General features: G+C 37.2%; 1 protein-coding gene across 6 annotated transcripts in view; it reads right to left on the bottom strand.

Moving 5' to 3' along the window:
• Positions 1-1169: 1169 nt before the first annotated feature.
• LOC107045974 (collagen alpha-1(XXIII) chain) overlaps positions 1170-19304 on the bottom strand; it is a 113556-nt gene continuing 95421 nt past the window's right edge. For 2 of the 6 annotated variants that reach the window (XM_015268418.1, XM_015268407.1), the window contains 13 exons: positions 14899-15051; positions 13730-13860; positions 11574-11825; positions 11461-11475; positions 11291-11395; positions 5905-6079; positions 5708-5782; positions 5539-5633; positions 3832-3924; positions 3631-3756; positions 3489-3503; positions 3079-3389; positions 1170-2900 (listed from right to left, as the gene is read on the bottom strand). In XM_015268418.1, the coding sequence (XP_015123904.1) occupies positions 2597-2900; positions 3079-3389; positions 3489-3503; positions 3631-3756; positions 3832-3924; positions 5539-5633; positions 5708-5782; positions 5905-6079; positions 11291-11395; positions 11461-11475; positions 11574-11825; positions 13730-13860; positions 14899-15051 (1850 nt within the window). In that variant the 3' untranslated portion in view covers positions 1170-2596. The remainder of the gene's footprint in view (positions 2901-3078; positions 3390-3488; positions 3504-3630; positions 3757-3831; positions 3925-5538; positions 5634-5707; positions 5783-5904; positions 6080-11290; positions 11396-11460; positions 11476-11573; positions 11826-13729; positions 13861-14898; positions 15052-19304) is intronic. The other 4 variants (XM_015268429.1, XM_015268404.1, XM_015268412.1 and 1 more) reach the window with 4 other exon arrangements.

Genomic DNA, 19304 nt, shown 5'->3' with positions numbered 1-19304 from the left:
TTTTGCACACGTATTCTCATCATTCGCTGTTGTCTCACTTTGGGTATTATTTTCTCTGTTTTTTTTTTATCTTTAGTCAAGGAGATTTTTAAGATTAACACATGTTGATATGGATTAGGTGTCGATATGGTAAATCAATTCGCATCTAGTTACCTCTGAAGCTATCAGTCTTTTCGATAATTTCCTAGTAGGACATTTGTTCGAAAAGTAACAACATTGATATAATTTTTCAATTATTGTTTGTGTGAAATGGCGAGATGTTGAAGTATTCATTTCGTTGTCTCGAACATTTTGAGAACTTACAAAATTCTCTGGAGAACTTCTTGTAACCTAATGAGGAACACGTATCTCAAAAGAAAAATCTGAGAAAACACTTTGCAAGCTGGATCCTTTCATCTCGGATGTTTATCCAGAGCCTGAGACACTAAAAGGGATTTTTTTTTTTTTCAACTCATAGCTACAGTTATCTTCTTCATTTTGATGAAAATTCCAATCGATCAACCCAAATTGATTTTTCACAAATGAAATAGATAATATCCACCTAATACAGAAATTGCCATGAGATTATATGGACGCTTATATTTGAAATATTTTTCTGCTCTGCCATTTTTTTTTTCAATTATTTCTTTCACATTGATCTGTATTTTTGAAACATTCCAACAGGTAAATCATCAAGGCCCGGATGGATTATCTTTCGAACGTTATCTCGATTGTTTTTCCATCTTGATAATCTAAAAAATATCACAATTTCCACTGGATTTTAACATCACGCAGGGGTCCTTAAAAATATAATTGCACAATAAAAAAAAAGTAGAAAAAAAACTGAACATTTTCAAAGAGCATTTTTAACACTCTGTTGGTCGCGCTATGAGCGCCGGGCCGCACTTTTTCCGATTTTTTAAATTACACTGCAGTAAAGCCTCAGAAGAAAATTGAGAAAATTTGACATCTCATTTAGAAGTGTCTAGAAGCCCTATCACTGAAAATGTCCGCCAAAAATATCATAAGTAGTTGAATTTTCAAATTTTGATTCCGAAACTTGGGGCCATGTACCGTGTTTAAGGCGAATTTTCAGAAAATCATGGCAACTTTTGGGCTTGAATATATAATTAAGGGTAACACTGAATATAAAAAATCTTACGGGACTTCTTCAAGTATACGATGTAGATGACTCTTGATTTTTTCAAGATTTTTCCTAGATCTTTCAAATTTATCATAATGTCGATTTATGCTGGTGCGATGCGGCACTTACGGCGCGACCAACGACGTCCGTAACTTTTTCGCGAGCAACGGAGTGTTGATAAAGGAAATAAGTCTGATAGAGAGGAATTGTAAATGGATAAGTTATCATGGCAACTAACGATCGGACAGACATTGGCTACTGAGACAAATGACGACTGAATAGCCATTAGATAGTGTAAATTATTGATTTGCAATTTCCTCCCTATTGGGTTCAATCCCCAATATGGGAAATAAACCCAATAGGGAGGAGCCCTCGTTGAAAATGTTCAGGTTTTTTCAACGTTTTTTTGACTGTACAATCATAATTTTTGAAGACTCCAAGGCTATGTAAAATAAAATGGCAATTGAAAAACACGTGGGCACTAACTTGAAAAGATATCCTATAGAAGCCCGTGTAGAAGAACAAAATTGTTTATTCGATTTCGCCAAAGCTACTATAACTCATTTTTCTTGATTATCAGAAATGTTGGGTTTACATGTTTCCCTATAAGTTTAAAAAATGTCAGTTTTTCGCGAATATGAAAAAGTTTGACTTTCAGAGAATGGATTAACACCCTTAGGAAAACACGGAAGGATGGAAAGGACATGAGATTGATTCATCCCTTATTCCATCAGACTCATGCATAGATAATTCCTAAAGTATTTTCGTTCATAAATAATTGGTTCAGTTTTTTCAATTACGTTTTTTTAACTTCAGCTGGCAATAAGATACGTGAAATCAGCGTCCAAATCCGAGATACATATTTCAAAATGTAATATTCGAGATATATTTGAATTTTCCTCCTGATATACTAGCTTCTCATGAGGACAGACCGTTCTACAATGGCGAAACTGCACAATTAATCACAATTAATTATTCAACCTTTCGAGGATTCATTACTTTGACAACAGATGAATGAACATCTGTATGTTATTCTGAAATCAATACCGAGACCGTTCGTTTTTCAACGACAATTGAGAAGATTATGGCATCCTCTTCGGAATTAATTATTCAATCTCATTGGAGTATAAAATCCTCCATATTATCTGTATTCCAGACGTACATCGTTAATTATGACAGTGAAGTTGACGAAATTTGTGCTATTTTGAATAATTCCCAATGAGTATGTCATGGAGACGTTATATATTTTAAATTCAGCTTGCTTGATGATTGTGGCATTATACTGCCTTTCCAATGTCTCAAAATTCTCAACAAATAATTCAACTCCCCATTTCACTTATCTTCATACGTCATGAATTTGGCAGAATGATTGAAGATACCAAAAAAAGAAAATCTATCGTGGTACTGTTTTGAACTTTGGACATCGTAGCTCCTATATTTAAATATCATATAAAATTAATATAAATATTTAAATTAGTTATTGATAATTTCATCGAGATAACTCTGATACTCCTGTTCGGATAAATCAGCATTATCGTTGTTACTGATATTGTCATGAATGCTTCTGCGTCTTCTTGCTGATTCACTGGTAACTTCTATACACAGCAGTGCAAATTTGTTGTCGCATGAGTAACGTACTTGCTCCAAGAGTCTACCACCGGTGATGGGTGATCCCAATCCATAGCGATCAGAGTTTCCAGAGTGCCATGCATCGCAGTAAGTGTCCATTGCACGGTCACCGAGTTTGTGGGAACCGTGCCAAACAATCTTTTCCGGCCTGACAAAACAGAAGAAAAAAAAAAAGAAAAAGAAAAACGAAAAGTTAGAAACAAGAAGGTTCGATTCGACGATAAAACATTTGTCCACATTCCGTGTCCCTTCAATTTATTTCAAACGTCAATTGAAATCGTAAAAATAGATTTGGAAAGAAGGAGAAAAGAAGCGTAAAAACTCACCATGCCAAATCCGTCAATATGTTTTTACCGTTGAAACTGTAAATTCTTGGATTTTGTGAGAAGTATGCACCATGCCCATTGAACATCTCCTTCCACGAGTTAAATAGCACATCTCCTTTGATATTAACTATTGGCAGATCCCTGTCACCTAATCTAACTATACTATCGACATTTTGTACTCTCGAACTTAGGAATGCCCGGAAAGTTCCCCTTAAGCCTGCACGTCTGGCTTGTCGATAACACGCGTAATCCGCTCCTCTCACGCCATGCATATCACCGGTTATTGGTTCATTAAGAGCAGCCATTCGCAACTGAAAATAATATTTTCGGTTATTGATCGTAACACTACTTTTCATCTATCGTTTGAAATTTTTATTGAAACATCAATTCAACTCCATTAAATCTCTCACCATTTTCGGATACCACTGGTAGCGTAATAATTTGGAATCGATCAAGTGTTTCATTATTAAAGTAATAATTGAGTAATAAAAATCCGATAATATCGGATTTATTCTAACTTAAGAGGTTGGAGATAAATTATTGGAAGCTTACCCCGGTGCCATCGGCCTTCATGGGTATTTGATTGATTAGATTCGAAGCCTCGAAGGGTGGATTGGCGGGGGGTAGCACTGTAGTTGGTGGTGGCGGTGGTGTTGTTATCGGCAAGAGAGATCCGAGCTGAAAATATTTTCAGTTATTCGAGTGTAATGGATAGATTATGATTTGTAATGCATTCGGCACTGATGAGCTTACTGGGATGTACTGCCATCCATGATTGACTCTAACGAGTAATGCTTCTTCATCAATTATGTAGGCCAAAGTACCAACTGGACTAACACTCGACATCTGTGGAGAATATAATCATGTATACTTTCTAATGAAATGGTTTGTGCTTCCGAATGGAAGCCTTGTTTTTGACCGATTTTTCGATTTTCTAATTTTGAGTGCATATGATCGAGAATGTTATGAAACGTAAAGAAATGATGTTTTTAGGATCATGTCTGTATGTATGTATTCGACAACTTGGGTTTTTGGTGATTAATTTTTAGAAAATTCAACCTAAATACGGTGAAATTTGTAGATAAAAATCTGAAATTTTGGCTCATTGTAGCTATTACTGAGCTCAACTTTGGCGCGCTGTTTCAGCCCGACAGCTTCAGTAGTTCCTGAGATATAACGACTTGTTTAAATTTCGTTTTTCCTCAATATCTCAAAAACTACTGCACCGATTTCAATTTTTTTTTAATACTCGTTTCGATGGCCTCTATGTAGGTTAATCAGAATATAGACTCTTTAACACACAATTTGGAGATATTGCCGTTTTTCCGGTTTTCATGAAAAATCTTGTACGCACGATAACTTGAGAAAAAAAGGAGATTGCACGTTGAAATTTGGTATGGTTCTAGCTCCTATAATACTAAAGGTTGGTATTTTGGATGGGCGTAACCGGCCGAGCAGTTTCGTAGATATTACACCTTTTGTATAAATATTTTTCATTACAAGGTTGAATATTTTCCTGTGGACACCCCGTAGCATGTGGTTACTGTTGTATGCCTGTCGCAACGATAGGGAATTGCTACGGATCCCTTCGGAAGCTTACTACCAATGGAATTGGTACTAATAAAAAAAGAAAGAGACTAATAACGTAAAAAGTAACGGTCACATGTTTTCTTTCGGACAGGCTCGAACTTCTGCTTGTTTCAATACATAAATATTGCGGAGCTGAATTCGATGTAGGATGCATATTCAAACCTCTCATTTATCGAGATAATTTTTATCAAAAATTCTGAATTTTTTACCAAATATACTCTATTTTTTTCTTTTGTCGAATGGTGCAAACGAAATTTCGATTCAGTGAATTACTGACTTGTTAGTAACGAATTTCCGGCAATCACCGATCCTATCCTATCTTAAAAAGGAGAAAGGAAATCGATCTCGAAATATCTCGAATAAGCGTAAGCATAAGACTGAAACGGAAGCGCCCCTACGTGAAGAGATGAGAAGGCGCTTGCGCAGCACGCGCGGCCGATCTCGTGGTCTTAAAAATTGAAGAAAAATTTGTATTAAGGAATACTGTAATTGAACAACTATTTGGCGAAAGCTCAAGATAATCATTAAATTTTAGTTCATAATTTTTCGGTCATCAGTATAGAAGTTGTCGCGTATTGAACAGCGAATTCGAGAATATATTTATCTGGATTAAATAAAAAGTTGTATTTTTCGACTGTAAAATTTCAATACTAGAGAAAGTTATTCATCCAAATTCTCCTGATTTCTATAGATTTTCATGGAATAATTGAAATGAAATCTACGGTTTTCATTAATTTTTTTCATCAATTGGTGACTATTCAAAAATTCATTGAAATTTCAGTGGAACTGTCACTCGATGAAAATTTTCGACAAGTGTACGGGAGATTCCAGTCAAAAGTTTTCACAGTGTCTCCCGTTGCTCTCAATTACCTTCGTCATTGCCTCGGTATTTTGGAATGTCACAGCTCCAGGTACGATTTTCGTCGCCGTTTCGGTGGGTCCTCTACTTGATGCTGTACCAGCGCCTAAAATTAGTTCAGTGTCTTAAACGATTGTTCACGAATAATTGTGTTTATTCTTGTTGCACATTCATGGTTACCTAAGTGTTCTTTCAATTCTTTCAATTGCTTGAGCTCTCGAATAACTTTGAGCTCATCGAGACTACTTCGTGCTCCTTGCAGCGTGTAATTAATTTGGTGGAAGTTTTAGTATTATATCTTGGAAGATAAGGGGGAGGGAAAATTGACTGGGACAGACTATAAACTTTTTTGATTGCTAGAATTATTTAATACACACCTTGGCGAGAGCCGTAGTAGTCTCTGTCTCCAAACATGTGACTACGTCCGATACCCGGCTCGCCTTTCTGCCCGATGAGTGATATGCCGGGTGGTCCGGGTGGTCCTGGAGGTCCTCTCTGTCCGTCTCTGCCGGGAGAGCCGGGGAATCCATCAGCTCCCTTGTCTCCTTTTATCTGGGAAAGATTGAAAAACTGTATCGATTGAGTTCGACACAGGAAATATGTCATAGGGAGATAAATTTTACAATGCTCTCAAAGATTCATATCTATTCGCATGTCCAACGATGCGTTATCTCGACGACAGAATCCTCGCCGAATATTTTCATTCCCAATATTATCCGTCTGCAACTGAGTGTCATTTATGATGAATTGTCATTAATGTTCCTATTAATTCATAGATTTACTTGATCGCGATCTGGTCGCGTTTTTAAGGACGAAATGCATCTGAGGTAAATAAGTGTGGGATTTGCCGTCGAACGCGAACACTATTTGGGAAAAAACTTGAGTATTTGTTCACAATATTAAATAGACAGTGTGTTTAGTGGCCCGCCTTACGGCGGCCCAATTGTTGTCGCTAATTGAATGAACAATTAGACGACAAATGCTAGAAAATTCTAGAATATTCTGAAATATTATAGAAGGGTCTTGCAGGTAAGCTCTCAAATCAATTGAGAAGTATTTATAAATTTTTATGCGGTTTCAGAATGGTTTGGGATATGCTAGAAAGAATGATCAAAGCTTGGAAAAATGGAGAGCTTTCTAGACGATTGCCGAATTCACCGAAAGATTCTGTGGAGCTCTGGATCTTTCTGCAATTTTTTAGAACTTCCAATCATTTTCATGGAGAATGAATAATCCTGCAAGATTTTCCCAATGACTCAAATTTTCTAGAAGATTCTGTACCGGCCTGGACCGCTCTATAACTTTCTAGAACGTTCCATGATTTCTCAGAGAAACGGACATCTCAAATTTATATAATTACCTGAAACATGCGTGAAACTTCCGATTCGTAAGATAATTTTCACGTAATTTTACGGTAAAATAAAGATCAAATTCATACAACAATTCCCTCGCAAAAAACTGCTGTATCGGTCTGGAGTTCTTCACAGCTTTGTAGAATCTTCCATGATTTTTCGAAGCGTTAGCATCCAGATCAATCACGAAATGCCTAAAGATTTCTAGACCATTCTAGAATCTTTTGGAACACTTTGCATCGAAAAATTGGAGACGTTTCTACTACGATTCGCGAATTTGTACCGTTCTGGACCTTTCTTGAGCTTCCATGAATTTCCGGAGAAACGGACATCTCAAATTATATAGAGTAAGATTACTTTACTAAGATATGGCTCAATGATTTATAAGAACCAATATTTGCTGAGAAAAAAAGTTCTTTTTAGCCAATGAATTAACTTTCGGGGCATCTAAATCCTACGATTTTTGACAACAAAATCAATTCCGTGGAAATAGATCTTTCTGCCATACCAATAATTAGCGAATACACGCATATAGAAATGTGAAAAGTAAATAATAAAAATGTTGCCACCAATTCAAACTGAACAACAAAATGAACACATTAACCCTTCGATCCCTGACGAGTACAACACACCCCACGTTTTTTCTATATTATTTTTTTCCATCACTTTTTCCTTGATTGGAACTAAAATTTGTAGATGATTATTATTTCCCGCGCCGTCAAAATATTTAATATGCAGTCTCATTTTTTTTGTTTTTGCAGTTTTATTTTTAATTTTAAAAAACTGGAATAATTCTTCAAAAACCGAAGGTAACTGAGGATTAAAGTCTATACTAAATATTTTGTATTCCGTAGGACTATGTTGATTAGGACTATTATGGTTAATATTATATTATCATGATTAATTTGAGTAAGATTATCCTCTCTAGGACTATTTTTACCAGGATTAAATAACGTGTCACTGATTGAGATAGGATCTGGCACTGGGACATTAACCTTATAAACTCTTGTGAGTTACGATGAATTCGGAGACGTCTGGTTTTGGTAAGTCATAGGACTATCATATCTGAGACCTTCTTTCCAAGCACCCACAAACTTTTCCCTGGAACTCCCTAGCTCGGACATAATCGGGCTCCCACGACACTTCAAGTTGATGCATTAAAACCTCATCCGTATTGTCACATCAGTTGTAGTTTGTCGAGCAAGAATCGTATAATCGTACCCGAAATTTGTTATATAAGTCCCTAATGATAGCATTCTTTGAATACATTACGACTCATTGAATGGGAACTAATGACAATTGAATTGTAGTGGATTACAGTAGAGGCTTCGTATAAAATACCTTAGGGAAAGTAGGATAGTGGAATTCCGGGAACCCCTATTGTTAAAATAATTTTGGGCCATGTTGGGGGAACCCCTATGCCCCCAGTACGCGCGCCCGTAGAGAGGAGAAAAATAGGGATTAGCGGGTTTCAAATAAGATACCTCGCTCGTTGCGCCCGAATTCAATGAAATTTTCATTTTTACAATTCATGTGTGTTCATTGTTTTTAATTTATATCGCCCGCGTTCCTTTTTCTCTCTAAACGTAGCCCCGCGTGATAGAATGGCAGCTGATGTCGGGGGATTGTTGGTGGACTCGAGAATAATCACAGACGAAAAATTACGATTTTTCGATGGCAAAAGTGAACAAAAAATCGATGTATATTTCCATTATTTGAAAAAAGTGGTGTGACCCCCCGTAAGGTCATTAGACCTTCATGATCACTTCGTTCGTCCCTCCCGTTTGACCCTTAACTCCGTTTCATCTTTATAACTACTCTCTTCCCGTTGAATAATGACCGGGGCCATAGGTATCTTATAAGAAGTCCACGGAACATAAACATTCAGGAGGCGATAAAGGTGCCGAGAGTGGGGTAGCCCTCGACCGCTGGGAGCGCTAGGTATCTTATAGAGAGGTATCTTATACGGAGCCTCTACTGTATTGCTACATGGAGAAAAAACTGTAGGAGAAATTACGTTACAACTCGCGTGATCGTGTGGCAAAATCCTTACTTCGAGAAATTCTTACGGAAATCCAGTAAAAACTGTGAGACAAAAGACGAATATTTCCTTTTATTTCCTTTTATATAAGTTTTGGTTGACAATTGTCCAATGCAAAGAAATTTTAATTTCTACTAGTACGTCCTGAAAATTGGCGCAGAAAACAATTCTTATGAAACAGAATTACGATTACGTTTTAGATTGCAATCATTAAGTTCTTTTCATAGCATTTTTTCTTTTTTTTGCTTCGCGTATCGAATTATCCCGAGTCGAGGATTTAGTTCTGATTGGACGTACACAGGTCTTTCAAGATCTCTCCAGACCTAGATTAACCTGGTGAGTCCTAATCAGTTCTGCGACGTACTTTTCCGGAGACCTTTTGAATCCTCAGTTTTTTCGGTCCTGAGAAGTCCTCCTCTGAGCTACCGAGACCGCGGGATTTCACGAGGGGATGGAGGGGAAGGCATGTATGCAGAGGGTTGAAATTTGTAGGCAACGAGGAGACAGGGTTGCAGAATATATTTGAGCCACCCTCATCTCCCCGTTTGCAGGCGGTGTTTAAATAAAAAATAGTGAGCGTTGATTCTGTATTTATTGACCCCCTGATGCCAATGAAACCCTCGGAGGTGACAGAAAAGACGAAAAAAAAATTTCATTTTCACGTGGATCAAGGGTCAGGGTGAAAGTCAATTTGCGCCAAAATTGAATTTTTTTCGCCAAGTGAAGGTTGATTCTGTATTTTCTAACGATTCTGATGCCAATGAAACCCCGGAGGTGCGACAAATGCCGAAATAATTTTTTTTTTAACCCGGAGCCAAAGGGTCAGATTTTCTGTTCTTCCAAGGGGAAAGTCGACTATCGCCAAAATCGATTTTTTTTAGCCGGGTGGACATTGATTCCAACTATTTAAGCGACGAGCTATTCAGAACTGTCAAACGTATGTGGAAAAAGGGAAAACTGAAAAAATTTGTTTTCATCCGGAGCTAAAGGGTCAGATTTTCGGTTTTTCCAGAGGGAAAGTCGACTTTCGCCCAAATCAAATTTTTTAGCCGGGTGAACGTTGATTCCAACTATTTAAGGGACGGGCTATTCAGAACTCTCAAAAGTATATGGAAAAAGTGAAAACTAAAAAAAAAATTTTTTCACCGGAGGCCAACGTGTCAGATCTTGGATTTTTCCAAGGGGAAAGTCGACTTTCGCCAAAATAGATTTTTTTAGCCGGGTGAACGTTGATTCCATCTCTTTAAGCGACGAGCTATTCAGAACTCTCAAAAGTATGTGGAATAAGTGAAAAATGAAAAAGTTTTTTTTTTTAGATTTTCAAAGGGTCTAATTTTCCGTTTTTCCCGGGGGAAAGTCGACTTTCACCAAAATCGAATTGTTTAGCCGGGTGAACGTTGATTCCATCTCTTTAAGCGACGGGCTATTCAGAACTCTCAAAAGTATGTGGAAAAAGTGAAAACTGAAAAAAAAATGTTTTCACCGGGGGCCAATGTGTTAGATCTTGGATTTTTTCAGGGGGAAAAGTCGACTTTCGCCAAAATCGAATTTTTTCGCCAAGTGAAGCATGATTCCGTATTCATTGACTTCTCTAATGCCAATGACACCCTCGGAGGCGCCAGAAATGTCGAAATAAAAAATTTTCGTTTTCACTTGGAACAAGGGTCAGATTTGTTAAAAATTTCATTTTTTATTCAGACACTGCATGTAAGCGAAGGGACAAGAGTGGCTAGAATATATTCTGCAACCTTCTCCCCTTGTTGGGTATTTTTCAATCCTCCGCATACATGCGTCTCCCCTCCACTCTCTCGTGAAATGTCGATTTTCGAGATTGAAAAAAAAAAACAATAATTGCATTTTCTATTGCAATAACGCATGCGTAAACAGGGATATGAACCCGGATTTAATATAGGTCCATAGAATTACGGGGACCGGCAAGGATTTGGAAATTCTGAATACAAGTCCTGCTTACACCTAACGAGTGCTGAAATGGGACATAACCAGTGGTAGAAAGGTCTCGGAAGCACTTGGGAAGAGGCTTCCCAAGACCTATCCAGTTCTGAACGGAAAGACCCAAGTAGAACTTGTCAGGTCCAATTATTCGACTCGGGATATGGTCCTAAGAAATTGTGGAGAACTCACTCAAGTCGTTCATGAGTAATTCAGAGAAGCAAGTTCGTTAGGAAAATCAAGATACATTAGTCCAATTTGCAATATAGTGAAATAAAGAGTTGGGGAGTTCACTTTCCTGAAACATCATTGCTCCTTTACAAAGAATCGGAATCATATCCCTTTATTGCCTCTAAGAACCGTCGGAAGCGAAAAATGCATGAAATTTTCTTCTCCTACATACGGAATGTGTGTACTTACTCCATTTGCACTGCTACACCCGTTCACTAGGCAGCCTTCACCTTTATCACCTTTCGGTCCAACTGGTCCTGGACTACCGGGAATGCCAGGCGTTCCAGGGCGTCCCTGAAAATTTAATATTGCATTCAATCATAAAATCTCAGTGATATTTGAAAATTTCCGATACGAACCTTGTGTGAATTGTTCTTTTAGTGATGCAATGAAATTGAAATTGAATATTGATATAATTTTTCATTCGCACGACCTAGTTTCATTTCGAATGTATTAAAGATAAAATTATTACCGGCCATCCGGGGAGGCCTATTTCACCGGCATTTCCAGATTTTCCTGGTGGTCCCATTGGTCCTGGCCTACCTCGTCTACCTCTCTTTCCTTCAGCACCTTTTTCCCCTTTGATCGTAACGTAATCGCCAGAACCAGCAATTGTCGTGGCACCTGGTGGTCCTCTTTCGCCCCGATCTCCTTTAGATCCTGGTGTTCCTGGCACTCCACCGGAACCATCTTTTCCAGGCTCTCCTTTATCACCCTGGGGACCCTATACTCACAAATTCAAAGCTGTTACTATCACTGATATAATCGATCACTTCAAATACTGAAGTACTGAAGTAGTTATAGCACCGATAGTGGAGGCGCGAGAGAAATGCTAGATTGCGTGCACTAACTTATTGGCACTCGTGAAAACTTTTATAGTTATAATGAAAAATTTTCTTTGAGTGAATTAGTACCCATTCAATAAACGGTTCAAGAGGAATATTCGAGAATATTATCTCGCGAAGTCAAACCATAAAGTGGTGAAACCATTTAAATCAATTTCACCGCAACATCAGTTTTCCATGCAGAATATCTCAGAAACTGAGGGAGGTAGCAGAATCTTCATAAGAACCTTTATTGTGGAGAAGAATGAGCGCTATGGAAAGGTTTTAAGGAAAATTTTGTCGTCTCTCTTACGTTCAGAGATAATTCTTGAAAACAAAGCTGGAAGGTAAGTTGACTTAGCTTTACAACTTTACCACTGGAATGTATTCTTGTACTCAGAATGTTATTGTTTTCATTTTCAATTAGTGAGTAGCTCTTTTATGGTTTCATTCACATTGAAATCTTCAAAGGGACAACAGTTAATTATACATTGCAATTATCCATTAATTCCTATTATAATGAAATTCGAATGTTACCATACGGAAAGAATATAAAATTATTTTTTATTGTGGGAACATAGTATTTCTTAAGGTGCTTTGTGCGAAAAAGGTAAATAATGATATTCATCTGGAATTCATATGTTTATAATCACAATTGAATTATCTATGAATTTTCCTATAATTTTTCCAGATTTCCTTTTCAAGTTATTAACGATTAAAATCGCTTCTTATACATGGGCTCTTATGGAGATTTTTCTGTTTAACATGAAACCATATTATCCGCTCAGATGGTAATGGAGTTTCGTGCTAAACAGAAACATCTCCATAAGACCCCATGTATAAGAAGCGATTTCAATCGTTAGTAATTTGAGAAGGAAATCTGAAAAAATTATAGGAAAATCGATAGATAATTCAGTTGTGATTATAAATATTCTATATGAATTCCACATGAATGTCATTATTTATTTTTTTCGCACGAAACACCTTAATATGAGAAATAGGATGCAGGACTATAGCCCGCCACACTTGAAAATTTATTATTTAACATAATAACTTTTAGGCCAAATGGAAAACTACGACGTGCTGGATGAAAAAATACGGCTGACAAAATTAGTAGAAAATGGTAGCATAAAAGTTAAATTTTCAATTAACACGAGTATAATTTAGGCAGATAAACACGAATTTTTACTTTGTCGGTTGAAAAAATATTCTCCCGCACGCCCTTCCAAAATGAATATTCGCGGAAGAGGACGAGGGAGAGGGAGATTTTTTGAAGAACCGAAGTAAAAAACCATATTTAATCTTCTTTATCATCCTTAAAAATTACCATCAATAATTCTGCTTCACGTATATTCATTCTGAAAAAGAGGGGGGGAGAGGAAAATTGACCGTCTTAGAATGATAGAATCCACCATCCGGGCTATTGCGTGGTCGACGGAAGGAAGATATTCCAAGAATTGAAAACAATCGACGCTCTCGTCGAGCGCTGGAATTTTTACTATTACACAATTGATTATATTAACTGAATATTTCTCTTTAAAAAAACTCGCATAGAATCTGTGGAACTTTCCAGCAGAATCGACGAAAAATTAATAGAATTTCCAATAGAAATTCAATAAAAATTCAATAAAATTGGTCTCGGTAATTCGCCAGGTTTTTCCATAAACTTTTTTCACGCGCGATGCCATCGAATATTTTTTCAGAAAAAAACTTAAAGGCGATGTAGCGACTACTGTGTGTACAACACCGATAATTGAATTGAAAACAATCACTAATGAAGTCGTTCATTACTGTGAGTTTGTACCTGTACACCATTTATTCCTGGCAGACCAGATGGTCCACTATCACCTTTATCCCCCTTCTCACCCTTGGTACCGAGATCACCTTTGTAACCACGTGGACCCTGCTCACCCCTCTCTCCTTTCTCTCCGTTACCTAATCACCATCAATTGAGAGGGAATTCGTTAAAGAAATATGCTAGAATAGAAATATGAAAACTTATAGCTTTGATGATAATGGGTTGTTTAAATGCTGATCACAAAATTTCCAATTAAAATTAGTGGACGACAATATTTTTCCCTTCCCAAACTCATCGCCTGGAAAATTCTCATTTTCCCTGGATATAACTTTCCATTACTAGGTCATTTTTTTGAGAATTTTTCCTATTTAATGAAGTGTGAATGAGGTTTTGAGTTAGCGAAGAGATTTTAATAACTTCGATTGTTGTACATCATTAACGACACAGAAAACTTGTTCTATTATACAATAGTTTCTAGTTTCTGGGGTCATTTATATATTACGTTACATGTTTTTTGGACTTTTTAGATCCCCTCAGTCACAAGAAGTCATAAATGTCGGCTTATTTTTTGCAAATTACAGCACAAAATCCACGACCCGCTATGGTGATTTTTTTAGGTTCTTTGTAAAATTGAAATTGAAAAATAAGAAGAAGAAAACGAAGGCATCTAATCGGGGGCACGGAGAGAAATACTCAATAAAAATTATGTATCTCTTCCGTAATTCCGGAGCGAAATGTGATTGTAGGAAATTTTACGGAACTCTCACGTAATTTTCATCTAAAATTACGGAATTTTTCCAGAGCGTTCCGTAATGTTTGCCTGAATCGTCTATGAAAAATTACGATACCGTCACTTAAATTCTCCGAGTCGATTCTGTAATCGGTGAGCGAACTGTGAGTTCCGTAATTTTTACTGAACATTTCTCTAAGTGTGAATAACTAAATCTTCATGTGAATGGTCTTTGAACATTTCAAAACTTATCAAATTATTGCCATCACAGGATTCCGAAATGGCTTTTAGTAAGTCTTTGGTATAGTTTGAAGAATTGGTCTTTGTTTTTTTTCTCTGTGTAATTTTTACGATTTTTCCATGGAACTTTCCCTAAAATGTTTTTCTCCGTGTGATTTCCTTTTCCTTCTTTGTGAAATTGATCATTCAAATTTAAAAGATAAACCTGTTCCACTCCCGTTCGATCCTCCACTAGCAACGCTAGGTGGTCCCGGAGGTCCTGGAGGGCCTTGCTTCCCCTCTGGACCGAAATCTCCTTTATCTCCTTTCTCAGCGGGTCGACCATTTTCTCCCGGTGCTCCAGGGAGTCCTGGCGTACCTTTTTTCAAATGATAAAAACTCATGTGAGTAATCATCGGAATGAATAATTCAGTAGGGAAATGGTGAAGTAAGCTTATTCCGTTCAGTATTGACCTGTTGATAAATATTTCTGAATCCGAGGAAGATAGCAGAATTTTGATGAGAACCATATGGAAATTCCACTTCCCTCAATTCCGAGATAGTCTTCAAAAGGCAATAGTAGAGTGGAATTGATTTCTAGCGCTTTCTCAATTCGGGAGTGAACTAACATACTCCTGAGAAAACAACAAAGTTTTCATATTGGAACTTGTGATAGACGTAACTGCTAGTAAAAAAAATTGAGAAGGAATGAATTCCATGATCTGACGTGAGGGAATACAGCGAAAATTGCGAATTGGATTCGGTGTGAGAGAAAGATAAATTGAATCATTTTATTCTCTCATTGAATCTCTCTCTATTTTTCACATTTCTATTGCTCAGTTATCTGAACCACCGGTGTCTAAACCTTGAACTATCACTCATCTTATTTCCAGTTATCGATTTTTCTACGTCAGCTGTACGTATAGTGAATGAACTGTCACAGTGTTCCTTTTTGTGATTGATATCTATATACATCGTCTCGCAGAAAAGGAAAGCGCGTTACTGCAGGCCAAACAATGGTACCCACGCGTTATTTATTTTAGAGCGATGGTACGCAGTAGAGAGTTGAGTAAAATGAACTATTCGTTATACATGAAAAATGCAGAATTTGTAAAGCAGAACTTGAAAAAATCGAGGCGCGTTTCGAAGTGCTTTCTTGTACATGAAGTGAATGAATACAGCTCGTTATTGTCACGCGATATAAAGAATTTACGATCCATTTATTTAGAATTTCGGGAATTACGGTGTTCTAAAAATACTGTAATTTGCAAGACACTTCAATTGAAAAATTCATTTTTTTGTTATTTTTCCCATTAGCCAGCCAACGACAATTAAAGAAAAACGATGCCTTACGGCGTTCCCCTCATGAGGTGACCACACTGAGAGAAAAATATAATTCTTCTGACTATATCCCATCACCGTCGAATTATAGTCAAAAAGTCCTCAACAATTTTTCATGGGTTACGGTAACTATGGCCGGAGAAGTAATTACTACAATGGAATTTAGTCATTGCAACTATTTTATAGTTCTCCTCACGATAGATTTGTCATGGTTACTTTTGAACTTTGGTTAGTTTAACTGCATTTTGATTTCCAAAAATTACACTTGTGAAGTTACTATAATGTTATGTGCCGCATACAAAAAAAATCGCATCGTTCACCAAAATGCCTCAACTATTTTCTTATGGTAAATCGAACTTCAGATTTTTCTCTCAGGGCAGTCTAGGTTTAACAAGTTTTCTACTGTCTTGATCATTGATGATAGCAAACTTCAATGAGCTGTTCGGAAAATTATCCATTATTGTCGCAAGCATGGTTCAACTTGCCTCAATCCTTTGAACATTTTCGGCATCCAATCGAGGAAAAGATTGTGACAAGAACGGAATTCATAGTGATACACTGAGAAAAAAAATTTCCAATATCTGAAACATATTTTCTTGAGACAAGTAATTTTTCTTCAATCGTTTAATTTGTCCAGACATCTCCACTCAAGTGGTGCGAGAAAGGTCTCATGCTTTGAAATATTCTTGTACTCAAGTATGATTTTGTCGCAAATGAACTCATTTAAATCGCGTAGAAGAATAATCAATCTTTAAGTATGTATTGTTTTCATAATTTTTTGTTATGCAGTTGCAATATTTCGATATGTAATATATGCATGATATAATGCGCAACGATAGTGATAAATGAGAATTTATTCGAGTTCCGTGAACCGCGAACATTCTGAGATTTAAACCATTGAAAGTAATTTATTTCTCTCAAGTAAATATCGTCTACGTATTAGGAAATTTTTCTCTCAGTGTCCCGTGAGAGACTTCACGAGACAATACTTTGAAGATCGTCTCGATCTCAATGAACATGGAAATCTTTGGTCTCGGCTCAGTCTCGAAATACGCAGTATTGACTCCTCTTGTGATAACTCCGGGTCAATTTATCCCATTTCGGTCGCAAGTTTTTCGTATTTTTTAATGTAAAATCTCGATTTTTGTCTCAGTTTGTCTCGTCTCGGACTTCTATATATAAAACAGGCGAAAAACTGGAACCGAGATGAGATAAATTGACTCAGAGTCATCACGAGAAGAGTCGATACTGCGTATTTCGAGGCTGAGACGAGACCAAAAATTTCCGTCTTCACGAGACCGAGACAATCCTTCCAAAGTATTGTCTCGTGATGTCTCGTGAAGTCTTTTGCGGCATCACTGGGAATTGATCCTAGAAATGGTTTTTCCTTTCAGTGAATGATCCAATTTGAGAGGCATTAAGCGTGTAATACGCTTGGTAACACAGGAGCCTCGTATGTGAAGGGCTAATTAGTATACGGTCCGCGCTTTAACATAGGCTATAAATCACAGCGCTAAGTTGCATACAAAGGGATCCACCACAGGAAGTTCCAGAATTTTGTGGAGATTCCTCCAATTTTCTGGAAATTTCCAGGAAAATAATGGAATGTTGGGAAGAAAACGATTACATTACATTGCATACTGCAGTTTGCAACGTACACTGAGAAAAAAATTATTTTTGCCAAATATTTATTTACTTGACAGAAGCATTAATTTTTTCAAAGTTGTATCTCTGCAATCGAGTTATTCCGAGGCGAGCCTGATTAGGTTTTAGTTATGACAATCACGCGCGGCGTGCTTCAAACTCGACTTCTGCACGGTGTGACATAAAATATTATACATCACTCGGACATAAACTTCGTTTTCAACGAATGTGAGTACAGACCTCAGAGCCTCACAGCCTTCGACTCTGCTGGTAAATTTCACATTCGTCGAAAACGAAATTTGTGCCCTTGTACTCTAATGTACTACACGGGGAGAAATTTTCTAGAAAAATTCTAGTGCGCGTACTGGAAAAAATTACAATCCACCGGCTGTGAAAAATTCTGTGCTGTTAAGGTCAAATTTCTTGGTATTTCTGGTAAAATTTCTGGAGATTTCTGTGGAATTTTCACAGAAATACGGGGAATAATTTCCCCAATAAAATTTCCAGTGCCGGTACTGGAATTTTTTCCTGACCGTCACTTTGCGCCTCTTCTCCCGTACTAGCACTTGAATTTTTCTAAAAACTTTCTCTCCGTGTATAAGAATATCGTAAAAACCGTTTTCTCATAAGATGGAAAAATCAAATTCGGGGATATATAACCCCCGTTTGACCTATAGGCATAGATGCCTCGCGTGTACTGAGAGAAATATCGTCATAATATCACAAAACCAATTTCTTGCGCCAAATATCTCATCTCTTGAGGATAAATTTTTTGGGATAAGAATTCCGAATAATGTGCCAGACAATGTCAGATTTCGGTGAAGTGTTCATGACTTGAACATGAACATTTTATGATAAAGTGAGAATTTTCTGCTACAAGAAATCGGATTTTTCGTGTCGGACGGTGAGAAAATCACTAAAAATATTAAAAGCTTCGATTCAGTGAGTCATGAATCAGAGACTTTCATATTGAATGAATAGAGAGTTTATGCAGAGCAAAACCTCCAGATATTAAAAAAATATCCGTCGCTTACGCTCAATCGCTTTGAGTTCAAAGGGAAGCAATATCTTCTTTTCCTTCTGTTAAACTATTCTTGTCTTTTAAAGAATATTATCTCATTTCGAAAAAAGCTATCACCTTTTCATTCAGGAACTTCTTCCTTAGCCCGAAGAGCACTGATTTCTTGTCTGAAACCTACCGTAAATTGATCCAATATGTATGCGATGTTTTTCGCTCAAGAAATGATTTTTGTGATATTATATCGATTTTTCTCTTAGTGTCCCGAGTCGAATAATTGGACCTGACAAATTCTACTTAGGTCTCTCCGTTCAGAACTGGATAGGTCTTGGGAAGCCTCTTCGCAAGTGCTTCCGAGACCTTTCTACCTCTGGTTATGTCCCACTTCAGCACTTGTTAGGTGTAAGCAGGACTTGCATTCAGACTTTCCAAATCCTTGCCGGTCCCCGTAATTCTATGGGCCTATATTAAATCTGCGTTCATATCCCTATTTACTCATGCGTTATTGAAATAAAAAATGCAATTATTGTTTTTTTTTTAATCTCGAAAATCGACATTTCACGGGAGGGTGGAGGGGAGATGCATGTATGCGGAGGCTTGACATTTTTATCCAACAAGCGGAGAAGGTT

The sequence above is a fragment of the Diachasma alloeum genome, unplaced genomic scaffold (assembly GCF_001412515.2).
Source record: "Diachasma alloeum isolate Michigan unplaced genomic scaffold, Dall2.0 Dall_scaffold_00181, whole genome shotgun sequence".
NCBI classification, from domain to species: Eukaryota; Metazoa; Arthropoda; class Insecta; order Hymenoptera; family Braconidae; genus Diachasma; species Diachasma alloeum.
The sequence above is the reverse complement of the archived record's forward strand: the minus strand, read 5'-3'. Positions and strand labels throughout refer to the sequence as shown.